Genomic DNA, 13,008 nt, shown 5'->3' with positions numbered 1-13,008 from the left:
TGGTTTTTGCGGATGAATGAGAAAGGGAAGGCACAATCAAACGCCGGGAATCGCTTGTTATATTGGGCTATTTTAGTCCGATGTTGTTTATATTTTTATCCATCATGGTTTCGCTTCCCGACACAGCAGTCGTGTGGTTGTCTCTCTGTAATTCGTATTGCCGTAAAGTTTGGATGCGTTTGAAACACTTGTTTGCCGTTTAGCAGACGAAATAATACGCGAATTCCTTTTTTTCTTTTGCTTTTTATGCGCATTTTCTTTGCCTTCTACATTACTACAGCTTTTGATACTGATTCATCACTGGTTCGTCGAACATTTGTTGCTCGTTCTACCTTTCCCTAGATTGTAAATAATTCTTCCTTTGCTGAATCGATCGGTTTTTGTTTTCAATTATTTTGTTTGCATCGTTCTTATCTTTCTAACAAAGCGAACGTATGATTCTGCTTGTTGAACTCTTTGCTTACTTCGTCCATTGTCCTTTTTCTAGTGAAGCTTTCACATTGTCAGCTATGCTGTTTTAGTCGTAGTTACAATTTTCTTTTTCATGCGCAACACATTAGGCAACACTTATGCGAACATTCAATATGTTTTAGTTCTCGCTTCTGTTCCGATTGCAGAAGCGGAATCGAGGGTTCTTTTTGGGGGATTCCTTCCCTATTTCTTTTGTCTGTAGTGTGCGTACACGGAAGCTGCGACGAATAGATGCTTAGTAAAGTAGGTTTTTGGAACAAAATAGACACGTCTCGTGTAGTGTATAACGTGCTCGATAAATTTTCGCAGCCCTAATTGGTTCTCGCCCAGCGTCACAGTAGCTGTAGTAAAGGGACTGATATTGGGGGGATGAAAGGGCTGTATTGTATTTTCCTGATGTGCTTTTTTGATGTTTCTTGCAAACTCAATATAACCAATTACAGTTGCGATGGAAGGCATGGAGTTGTAGAACGTATTCTCTGTCTTATATAAATTCCAACTTGCCCATTCCTGCCCCGGTTGTCTGTTTGTGCGCTAGCAATAATCTAGAGTAAGGAGATTAAATTTGAGTCCTTTTCGGTTTTGTCGCTTGTTTTTTGCGTTCATCAACATGAACGTGGCCAACGGTAGCCAGGTACAAAGTAGAATAATAAATTTCATTCGATAGTTTTTATCTTCCTGCCTTTGTGCATACGCAAATAGACCTCGACCAGCACCCACCTTGGGATCGGTTAGCTTGTTTTATTGAACGCTTTGTTTTCTGTTTTTGGGTGTCGTTGGAAGTGAAAAATACATGAGCTAGTATCGATTTTAAGGATAGGCATGGGAAAAAGGGGAGAAAGAATTTGGCGAATTTCGTATTCGACTTTGCTGATAGAATGATTCACAGTCTTCTGTGTTATTTGAATATTTGTCGATCTGAACTTTCAGTTTCTCTTTAATATCTATTGTTTCCTTCTCTTGTTTCACCCAATGCGACCCTGCTTCTTTTCTTTATCACACTTTTTTTTCTATTTTAAAATCGTCTTGCTATGCATTTTCTTCTCGAATTGATGTTTGGGCAGTAGTTACAGTAAGAGGGAGGGAAAAAGCGTTTGTTTTGGAGTACGGTCGTGGCCCACTAATGCACAATAAGTATACAAAATAAAAACATACATACAACACGTACAGTGTACACATCTAAGGCTATAGCAATGTATGCAATAATGTTGAATGTTAATATTTTTTGTCTATTTTTCTCTCGTTTGTTTCCTTTTGTTGGTATTTCTTCTTTTTTTTGTTGTATTTTTTTTGCTTTTTTCTTCTTGATTTCTGGTTTGTTTGTCTGAAAAAACTAGCAACATGCATTATAACCTATTCATGGAAATAGGAAGGCATTTTATCTAGTTTTGGGGTAGTGAATTTACTTCAATATTAAATATCGTTTTAGTAGGCTTCTTTTACCATACGTAAGGCATGCGACTGGTGGTTTAAGCGGCACCTTGAACGGATTCGATATTAGCTTCATAGATTTTGCATATATCCTGTTACCATCGGTCCTGTCAGACTGAGGGCATGGAGTATTAGAAGTCCAGCCCGTTAAACCGTGAAGGACATTTTGGTAAAGGCATCGAACAAAACCAGTGAAGCTAAACTGGTCCAAATAAACATAAACCACCTGAGTATAAAACGAAGACACAACCGCACAGCAAATCTGTTTGCGGGCGCTAAGGCTCCTGGGGCGTTCCAGGTGGAACAAACGGCTTAAAATGGTATACAATGAACATGATTTTGCCTTATCTGCGTGCTTAGTAACTCTCCTATAAACTGAGCTACTGACGGGACTGGTACGCATTGAAAGGCTGCAACAGTGTTAGTTGATAAATATATATAATATATACTCGTGTCGTAGTGCGCTGCACGACGACCATTGCACGATCGGCGATTGTGTTTTCGCTGCAGTTACTTAAAGGCCGTAGTACTATATATCATACTCATTTGTCCTATATCCTAGTTTTCACAGTAAGCTTTCGGTTGGTTGTTATGCTTAATAATAGTACGTTTACAACTATCCAAATCTAGCTAATATTAAATTGGTCTTGGTCTTGTTTTGATGCTGTGCTTTTGTGATGTACGAAGCGGCTGGGAGAGATCTCAATGCTAGAGCACTCCAGCAACAGGAGATGTGTGATGGTTGACAGGGTTTTGTCTAATGCAAAGAAGCACGAGGAACAGATGGTATGCGTGGTCAAAGTAATGTTGGTGTTAATTATTTAAACAAGAAACTTAATCTGTTAACAAATGCGTTTTTGGGCCATTCGCGTTTGATCGACAAATGTCACACTCCTAATAATAAAGAAAAAGTGTAGTAAAACGCCTAAGGAAGACTATAAGTATTCACCATTTGATGTTTTTTTTAGAGATTGGTTTGTTGTCACTAAATCACTAAGTGAGATTAATAGTAATTACAATGAAATATGAAAAAAAAAACAAGTCATGAACGAGGAAACATCTAATACTAATTTGCTTGTATTACATCCGCTCGTTAAATGGTAGTAGCACACATGTACGCTAAAAGTATGGCACCCGTAGATTAATGATTGCCTTTAGGGCAATACACACACACGCAAACACTCTCTCCGCATTTAAAGGTCTATGGTTTTCAATCCATCCAGTTGGATTGGGCAACGAAAACTTAAGCTTCTGGGGTTTTGAATCGATTGGTAACTTTCCGTTTGGCATGCTGGACCAGAAAAGCGAGAGTGCTTTCGCAAATAGAACAATGGTAACTTTCCGTTGGTTGATTTGATACCTGAATCAGTACGAAGTGGAAGGAAACATTCCTTCGTGTGTGTGTGTGTTCACAATACACAATAGAACAAGTGTGAAAACATCGTTAGTTTGATATTACTATTAAGTTAACTAGCTTTACTTTTAGACACATATACATCTGTTCCTCGGTACGTAGATCGTGCTCGGTGCATTAGACACTGTGGAGAGTGACTTGCCGGATAAGGCTCTGATACACTGAACAAAATGTCGTTTCTTTTCGTGCTGGAATGTTGAGGTTTGGACCAATAAATTCTGCTCCAGAGACAGAGTGTTGAGATACAAAAAAAAACTGATAAAACATAAAACGGAAGCCGAATGATTTGAGATTCTTTGCTCGCTGTGTATCAATCAGAATTACTCGAAAATAATCCCGAAAATAATCATGGACATTCAAATATGGTTAATTCTTGATTTGCGATGTTGCCTGAACGGCTGTTGTCTTTCTTTCTTGGAAACATTGTTTTGTTTGCCATCTCGAGTATTCTGTGTATGTTGAACAAAAAAATGTCTTCCTTTCAAGTCACCGTACAAATGGTAATTTAATTAATGAATTTACTTTGCACGGTGAGACGAAGATAAATGAATGGGTGCGAGTATGAACAGTAAAGTGGAAACCTTTTGGAAGATGCCAGCTGCTTCTGAATGTGAAACTACTTCGTTTTTGTGTGTTGCCTTTTGAATGATAAAGTATGGCCAGAAACACACCGCTCACGCTAAGGTTCGTTTCATACAGTTACCATGTGGTACGTTTGACATCCATTTTGTTCTCTCGTTTTAGCGCCCACCTAATGCGCACCATGCGGTTTTTTTGACTGTACAAATGCAAACTGAATTTTGAGCCGTCAAAAACAAGCATACGCAACCATAAAGAAAAACATACGATTGCACAGTATTCAAATTGTGTCTAGAGAGGGCGAAAGGGGAAGAGTAAGGAAGGAAGTAATCGGGGCATCATTCTGCTGGTTGACAAAAATTAGCTTGCGGGTGTGAAGAAGCACAAGACATGAACACAACACTTGCCAAAAGAGCAGTGTATATGCAAAACTGATTCTCTGTCCAGTTGAAAGTCGACAATAAACTAAACCGAAAAGGTATGAAACAGAAAAGAGGAGGTTGAACAAGTAAATGGAGGATACAACAACAACAACAACAAAAAAGCAGCCCAAAGCCATACAACATACAGCAACTGGAAACAAGTGCCAAATGGAACAGAGCAGAACGAAATGTTAAAGAAACGGTAAGAGATAGCCACAGCAATAATAATAATAGTCGATAGTAGGAATAAGAATATTAATAACATCCAGTATAGTGTTCCATAATAGTAATAAAATGAGATACGATTATTGAACCTTACGCACGAAAAAGGAATGCATTTCCGATCTTTTCATTTTCGCCATCTCGTTTCGCAACCCTCCGTTTCCTTTTGTTTCTGGTTTGTTAGCTTTTTTCTGCCACTCCGCCATTTACTTGTTGTAGTCTTTTTTTGTTTGTTTGTTTGTTCCGTTTTAGTTATAGTTGTAGACATTAAAGCGAAAAGCAACACATTCCATTCGAGCAGGAAAATAAAGACAATTTGCGAAAGTAATCTCTGTTGGACAGCGCTATGAAAGCTATGAACAAGGCTCACAGTGATCAACAATGCGTGGAATATCTGTGCGAAAATATCATGGTGATAAAAAAAGACTTCTTTTCTTTCTCCTAATCCTGAAAGATTGGAAAGTTGGGCATTTCTGATGATGTTGTTTTGTGTGCGCACATTGTACGCAGCTCTCTGTGTGTGGCGTTTGCCAACTAACCTCAATTTAGAACGCTGAAGTGAAATCCTGTTGCATATTTTTGTTATAGTAGAAGAACACCTAAAGGTGTTCTTACTGTCGAACATGATTTGTTGGACGAGATTGTACAATCTGTTGCAAAAGGAACATAAGCATTCCCAGAACGGAGGAATCCTATCCCACCAGACATGTTGGAAGACAGACAAATGAGGAACATAAGAAGAGTGAAACAAGCTCTGGTTGTAAGTAAAACAAGACTGATGATCTCTAATGTTGTTGGGTAGTAGTAGCAGTTCGATACGAGCAGAAGAAGCTTTTTTGCTGTCTTTGTGGAAGGTTTTGTTTTGTTTACAGATCGAAAGCTGCAGGTCACGCTAGACATCCGTTGATGCTGCTGTACGCAGTTATACCACTGTCTAGATCGGTGAAATCCGTCGGATCGTCGTCAGTCATTAGGAGGAAGTCATTCGCGACCGGTCCCAGTAGATCTAGTGCATTGTGGAGTTGTTGTTGCTGTTGGTGGTGGTGTTGTTGTTGTTGTTGTTGCTGTAGCTGCTGCTGTTGGAGGTGATGTTGTTGTAGTTGATGCTGAAGCTGATGGTGTTGTTGAAGCTGGTTGTGCTGATGATGTTGCTGTTGATGCTGTTGCGCCTGTTGTTGATGTTGATGATGATGCTGGTGATGGTTCTGTTGCTGTTGCGGGTGATGATGGAGAAGATGGCCGAGAGTAGGATCGCCGACTACCAGCAAACCATCTAATTGTTGCTGCTGCTGATGATGCATCCCGTTGGAGTGTTGTTGTGCTTGCTGCTGCTGCTGCTGTTGTTGATGCTGCGTGTAGTCTACTGTGGCGGGCTTAAGTGTTTCGAAGCTAGAGCCGAACTCGAGAAGCGTATTGGAGGTGTTGTCTTTAATGGCGTTCAGGTGATTAAGCTTGTCATTTTCGTTTACCATGGTTGGATTGTTGTTGTTGAGAGTTGCACTGTGCTGTTGTTGCTGCTGCTGCTGCTGGAGATGATGATTGTGCTGTGATTGTTGTTGAAGCTGTTGCTGTTGTTGTTGATGCGGTTGGGCGCAGTTGAGCCCGGCAGTGAGGGGACTGTGGGCGTTATTGTTGTACAGATCAAGTGTGGCATCGAACAAGAACCGATCCGCACTCTGTACCGTGGTGTATGGGCTGTGCGTGTCGATGAGTTCATTTTTCAGAATAAAGTCATCATCGTCAGTAGTCACAAGTGTTCCGATCGAGTTGATAACGTTCACTGTCGACACCGAGTTGCCTACAGTTAGTGGAGAAGGTACGGATGAGGGGGAGGAGGAAGGTGTCGTCGTCATGAGGGTTGCTGCAATCAGGGGATTCCCTTTGCTACCGAAGGTGGTGGTTGTGGTATTGTTCATTGAAGGAAGATTCGTTGCTGTGGATGTAGCTACCGATGCTGGAGTCGTTTTACTCTGCGCTCTAGACTGTCTTGGTTTGGGTCCAGGCTTGGATCGTCCATTCTTCGAAGGTTGTTGCGTGTTGGAGTTCGTTCTTGACGAAGCGACAGAAACTGCAGGTCCGGGAATGTAGTCCGATTTGGTAATCTGCTCCCCAGTACCGGATAATTCTGAGGGTGATTCGAGCAGGAAGCTTGTCGTTTCCGTGGGCGAAAGTTTGCAGTAGCCGGGAGGAAGAATGCCAGAATCTTGCTTGGAGAAGCTATCCATTGGTGAGCCGGAACTCGAGGAAACCGATTTCAGACACTCGGAGTATTTAATTTCCCCTTGACCCGTTTGGTCCTGATCGAGATAGTTCAGATCGTTAAGATATTTCCCACTTCCACCACTACCACTGTTACCGATAATGGTTGACAGCGAGGGAAGAGGTTGATAGCCTTTCTGGTGGACGCAGGTGGGACCGTGCGCTTGCAGTACTTCCACCAGTTTCCGGTACTCCGTTTCCAGCTTGCTGACCTGCGACTTTAACTCCTTGTTTTGGGCGTCGAGTGTTTCCGATTCGTTGATAAGGTTAACCGTACGTTCACGTTTCTTCATACGGCACTTGGTAGCGGCGATTTTATTCCTTTCGCGGCGTCGCCGTCGCCGATCCTCATCTTCTGGTGTTAACTATACAGGAAAAAGGGTAACAGAAAAAAAGGATGTGTACTTTAACTCCAGTAAAGCGTAAAATGTGGCCATATCTTCTCAGAACACATCCCAACAATACTTACCGCAACAGTCGAGCGAGGACTCGCCTTTGATTCCATATCATCTTCACTCGTCTCCCGGTGATCGGTCATGGAGGGGTCACGCCGACGGGCTACCTTTGCCTTCGGTGTGCTGGATTCGTTTCCATCGCTCGAGTCTCCACCACTGTGCTTGCGTTTACTCTGAATCAGCAACTTCACACCTTCCTTGATCAGTTGCGAGCATGTCTGTAAGTGGAAACAAAAGATCACACATACAGATCAGTGAAGATCAGCAGGTAAGACTTACACAACACCGTCAGCTAATGACTATTATACGAGCGCCATGCTGATTCTATTTATCGCTTAGCGTTGCCTTTTTTTTGTAAAAAGGTTAGTTTGTGTAAACGGAATCAAATGAAAAAATTACAACGCACGATATCGTGCGTGTCGTTTCCGTCTTATTCAGTTTGCTGAAGTATGTTTGAAAATGGCCTCTTCGATGAAGTCTGTGTGAAGGGATGTTGTCACAGAGGAAACAAAAATGTCACCGGTCTACCCGCTAAAATGTTAAGAATTCGAATCATGTCTGTATCGTTTCTGGTTCATAAAATGGGACCGTGAGACGGCAGAGGTGATTGTTCATCTGTTCTATGTAACGATCGAGTACGAAAATCGCGTTATTGTCATGACAAAAATAAGTACTAAACAGTCTAGTGTTGAAGAGCAGTAGTATGAAATATTTTAAATTTTAAAAACCAAAGCCGAATTGCCCGTTTTTTCTATAAACAACCCATTAACCAATCCAATGTCCGTTGAAAATTAATTTGACAAACAGAAGCAGTAGCAGTGAATCATTTTGTTGCTGCTGAGGAAGCAAACGCACTACCATATACAAAAAAAATGAAAGCAAAAACTAGTTTTAAGAATAATGCGGTAAAGCTGCCATAATCATAATTCAACGCCGAAACGTGGCTCAAAAGTCGTGAAACATAATTGAACCAGCAGGGCTGCGTAAATGCTTCAGGGTTGGGTGACTTATTTGCGGCATTATTTATTTCGAAGGGAACATCTTTTCCGTTCCTTCTTGCTTTTGCCGTGTTGTTTTCAACTCGGTGAAGCATGAAAAATGTTTTCGCCATTTCGGGACGAAACTCTTGTCGCTATCTTCGTGCTATCTGTGTATCTGTCTGTGTGTTTCACTGCCTGTTGGAAGTTGTATGCAATTCGAAAGTTTTATTTTTTTCGATTAAGACCAACCATAAACTTTGAGGGTGTAAAGTACTCCACACCAGCAAGGAGTAATGAAAAGCCTCCCTCTCTTCCTTATGCGGTGCGAAGATCAAGATCGAAGATCGCATTTTCCAGCACGTTGGTACTGCCCACAGCACCGAAACGTATTGCCTGAAACCCTGAAGCACACGAAATGCTTTCAAAATCACGCTCGCATGTGGCATTTGTCGTCTCGCGCAGTGTGTGCGATCGTTTGCCTTTTTGGTGAGGCCGGGTTCTTTGGGGGGGGGAGGGAAGAAATTGACCGAGGAGATGGATACATTTCGCGTGCTTGTGCGCGGTATCGAATTGTTCTTTTCTTCTTGACTTGATATTTTTGTATGCAAATGTGTGCGGGCCAGGGTGAGTGCGAACGTGCCTGGGATTGAAGATTGGGTGTCGGTGTCACGCAATAGGAGGACGGGAACGCCGAGGTTTGGGAATGTAGGGTCCGAAATGTTGGCTCTCGTACGTATTGTCGCACTGTGGGCGTTGAATTTGGTTTGGTTCGGGATGTTTGCGGTCGTCTCATCAATCAGCATTTCGTGGCGCAAAGTGCGATCGAAGGGTTGAGGGAAAGCGGTCGACTTGGGGAGAAGTTGATCGAGAAGTTGAAAAGCAAACAGCTCGCGGATGATTGACCTCGGTAATGGAGAGAGATTTTTTTTCTCGGAATAGTTGCGATCTTGTACTGGGGCCGGAAGCAGAAGTTTGCAAAATGCAAAATGTGACGGGATTAAGCAAAAGAGGAACTCACATCGCATGTTGATGCGTAGTGATTCACTCGAAAATATCCTAAAACAATACAAAACAAATGGTATTGTATGCGAAAACCCTAACACATGAATCTCCGTCAGGATAACAAATGGGTCTACCACAATGGCAACGCAGGATCGCCGTCGACGAAGACGAAGGCTAAGGTTATTTGAATACCAAAATATGCTAAAATGCTTAACGCGCGCTTGATTAATCGAAGCCCCATTGGGGTCGTCGCTGCCAATATTCGTAATTATCATCATTAGTGATTGAATGGCGAACAAATTGATCGCTTCCTACTGGGTGTCAGCTCTTGATTGGAGGCTATTCAGGAAGGAATTGCGAAAAAAAACAATACTAACAAGACACAACGTATCGAAATTTGGGAGGATGAGCATTAGAACGAGAGAGATTAGAGTTCCTTTCAATGGGACAACAATTCAAGATATACAATGTAAGATATAGCAATCTTCTCGTAATAGCTTTTAAAAAATGGTTAAGCTGTCTACAGTACAGGAATTTTTCATATTCATATGTGGGATCTCCAGTAGGATATATTTGATCTCCAGTAGAATGGCTCGAACAGAGAGGACTGATAAAGCTGGAAGTAAGCACAAGGCTCAACACACCGCAGGTAGTGGGAATAGTACTCAACTGGATCGCACGTAACTTAGCGAAATAATTTCAAATGGTGCCAAAGTCACACATATTCAATAACGTCTCCATAACATATTGCCATCTACAATGACCATCCAAGCGAGGAACCTCAATTTCTATATTTGCTGTAAAAGTATCTTCGCAAACAATTCTACTCTCTTCCAAAACTCTCGCAAACAAAGTGTATTTTTGTGGGTCGTTACTGTGGGCATTGTTTGCACATTTGTGATTGGACTCTCCGAAAGAGGCAATCTTCCAACAGTGGTTGGGACCACACGACAACCGTTGTCCTCAAAAACTGGTCGCGGGTTGTGGTTGGTTTGCTGGTGAGTTTTTAATAATTATTTGCACTGCGCAGAAAATCTTTCCACCAGCCCTAGTGAGACATGGACAGGAAAAGAAGAAGGCAAAGAGGGTGGTTTTGTTTTGTTTCGCAGTTCATTTACCTGTTGTACGCTCGGCGTCTTGCCGGTGTGAAGGTGAAGTTGTTGCTGCTGGGATTGATGTTGTTGGCTGGCTGGCGAGTCCAGTGGCGAATCGGAGCTGTTGGAATGGCTATCGTTCAGTGATGTCTGCTGAAAAACAGTAAAAGATGAGGAAAAAGAATCATTAATAAAGTTATGAAGATGTTGAACGATTATGGATTAGTTTGATAGTGAACTGCAAGACTGTGAAGATCGCAGGTTGCTCGATATGAAATATTTTGAAATATTTCACGAAAAGATTCAATTAAAGGTTCGACACCTTTGCACTTTGATTTGCGTGGATGTATGGAGAGGTTCTGTAGTTTTCGCATTATAATTCAATTTAAATTTTTTTTTTCAATTTTACTGTAATTTTTCAATATTTCAAAGCTATTAGCACGTCCTCTGCTCGGTCAGCCTCGCTGCTGGAATAAAGAAGCCTCACATCACTTCGCCGCTGTTTTCTAACCATAAATGTATACACTCCCAACTGGGAAAACACAATACGCCAATACATTTCACGACATATTCTATGGAAATGAGGGTTACGCTGGCGGTGTGCGTGCAAGAAATAATTAATCAACGGTCATTTTCAATGTGCTTTTGTTTTACGCGCCGCGTGTGTGCTTGGCCTTTGGCCGATGGAGCACTGTCATTTGAATTGAGCGCTTTAGTGAGGTGCAGCTTATCTAAAGCAACGCATCTTTAATTTTAGCAAACAAAACTAGTAAAAATAAATAAAACGAAATGAAGCAAATCATACAATCACACGGAGCTGACTGGACAAACGGAAGCCCGTTTGTAGGTCGGTTGAAACGAAATTGCCCACTGATACGGTGATAAAAAAACGAGGTGGATTTCTACTGGAGGACGGTTCGCGGTGAAGGAATTCCCATTCGGTTCGTTGACACCGGTAGGGCCCACTGAAGCCGGCGGTCCGAAAAGTGATGGGTGTGCCGGGTCGTTATCAGTTCGTTCGAATCGGGCTTGTTTAACTGCGACCAACTGAGCCAATCGGTTCTTCCGGGCCGGATATGCTCGCCGGAACGGAAATGGGCCGCCTTTTTAGGAAATCTATCATCCGAGGCGTGGATCGATGGCCGATCGGGCGTCGGTACGGGTACGGCAAGTTGTGGCAACATAAATTAATGGTAAATTTAACCTTGTCGCCCCGTCGAACATGCTTTCCACCTTTAGTTTGGTTTGTTGGCGGTATTAATGTTATGTTCGCCGGGGGTTTTCTACAGCAATATTTTTTCTCGACTTCCAAGAAGGAATGCTCTGGGGCAGAGAAGAAAACCTAAGATTATGGATTACTTGGAATGTTACGCATAGTTTACCGTAACTAGTAACTTGTAGTAACTTTGGTAGAGATTGAATGATTTCTTTGATATCTTTCTATCATGTGCGTTTTTAATTTTTTCCTCCACGAATCCGGCGAGTTAGAAGAAAGATGTTTATCGAAAGGAAAGAAGCTTCATTGTTATAAGCTATTTGCGTACAACAATATAGTAGTGTGTTGCAGAAGTGTTGACAGTACACAGAAGGTGTGGAGGAAAGGCTCATTAGGAAATTTACGTACAGAACGATGCGCAACACGCAGAGGAATGGTACTGTCGTACTAATATCATAGCGAGCTAGCGAAAAATTACCGTCAGACACGCGGGGCTTGACACAGAGGTGTGAAAAAATCCAACCTAACCCAATCCCACCCCCCCACAAAATGCACACATACACGAGACTGTTCGTGCTTCCCCAATCAACGCAAAAAAGTAAGGTTAGGAAGGTAATAAAATCTAATACAACATTGTTTCAAACAAGTCCACCGGTACGGAAGAGTGTCCCATTGGAGGAAGAGGAGGAGAGAAGGGTTTATTTCGTTTGATGGCGGCGCCATGACTGGAACTATGCGCGTTTTTGTTCAGTCCATTTTCATTCCAAAGCGGGAACCGGACCGCTAATGTTCGCGTTGTCGGCGACGGAAGTTATCGAAGGGCATGGTATGGTTGGTTCCGCTTGTATTTGCCGTCCCGAGCGGTGCTTTCCCGCGTGGGGTTCTTTCTAACGAAAGAATGGCGATAACGATAGGGCAGTAGGGTTGGGCCCCGCGTGTAATTGGAATTGCACTGCGGTGTAACACCTGTACAAGGGTGTAAAGGTGTAAGGCGTACTTGGGTATGTACTTCAAACGGTTGGAGGTCGCATCATTGAAAGGTTCAGGGTTGCTTGCATGATTATTTCGTCCGTTTCGTTATTGCAGTTCTATCCTTCTCTCGCTTGTTGTCCCTTTTTTGGAAAACAAAAATCAAGCACGCACTCGTATCAGCAAGGGTTCGTGTCTTCGGGAAGGAACACTATGGCGCTTACTACCTACGAGAAATGGCAGGTACCAACTGTGTAGGACCTGACGTCTATTAGGAGATCTACAGTTTTGTAGGAACTGTTGCATGTACCACGCGATTACGCGCGTGTAGGAAGATTTATGGACTCCACATCACATTCCACCCCGTAGTTACTGTGCTGTCACGATCTAACGAAGTTCTCTCTGTCCCTCGCAACCTGAGTGGGTGTTTGGTTTTTAAGGTTCAAAGTCGTCGGAAATAGGTCCATCGTAGAACCGCAACATACGCCGATGGC

At 42.4% G+C, this 13,008-nt stretch overlaps 2 protein-coding genes across 7 annotated transcripts in view; one reads left to right on the top strand and one right to left on the bottom strand.

The window, feature by feature from the left end:
• LOC125764951 (ATP-dependent DNA helicase DDX11) overlaps nt 1-13,008 on the top strand; it is a 77,722-nt gene that overhangs the window by 3,058 nt on the left and 61,656 nt on the right. The gene's annotated exons all lie outside the window — the stretch shown is intronic.
• The window catches only part of LOC125764974 (activating transcription factor 3), a 52,591-nt gene continuing 39,637 nt past the window's right edge, over nt 55-13,008 (bottom strand). For 3 of the 4 annotated variants that reach the window (XM_049429760.1, XM_049429759.1, XM_049429761.1), the window contains 3 exons: nt 10,354-10,482; nt 7,268-7,471; nt 55-7,163 (listed from right to left, as the gene is read on the bottom strand). In XM_049429760.1, coding sequence (XP_049285717.1) covers nt 5,427-7,163; nt 7,268-7,471; nt 10,354-10,482 — 2,070 coding nt within the window. In that variant the 3' untranslated portion in view covers nt 55-5,426. The remainder of the gene's footprint in view (nt 7,164-7,267; nt 7,472-10,353; nt 10,483-13,008) is intronic. The other variant, XM_049429762.1, reaches the window with a different exon arrangement.

Source organism: Anopheles funestus, chromosome 2RL, assembly GCF_943734845.2.
Source record: "Anopheles funestus chromosome 2RL, idAnoFuneDA-416_04, whole genome shotgun sequence".
NCBI classification, from domain to species: domain Eukaryota; kingdom Metazoa; phylum Arthropoda; class Insecta; order Diptera; family Culicidae; genus Anopheles; species Anopheles funestus.
The sequence above is the reverse complement of the archived record's forward strand: the minus strand, read 5'-3'. Positions and strand labels throughout refer to the sequence as shown.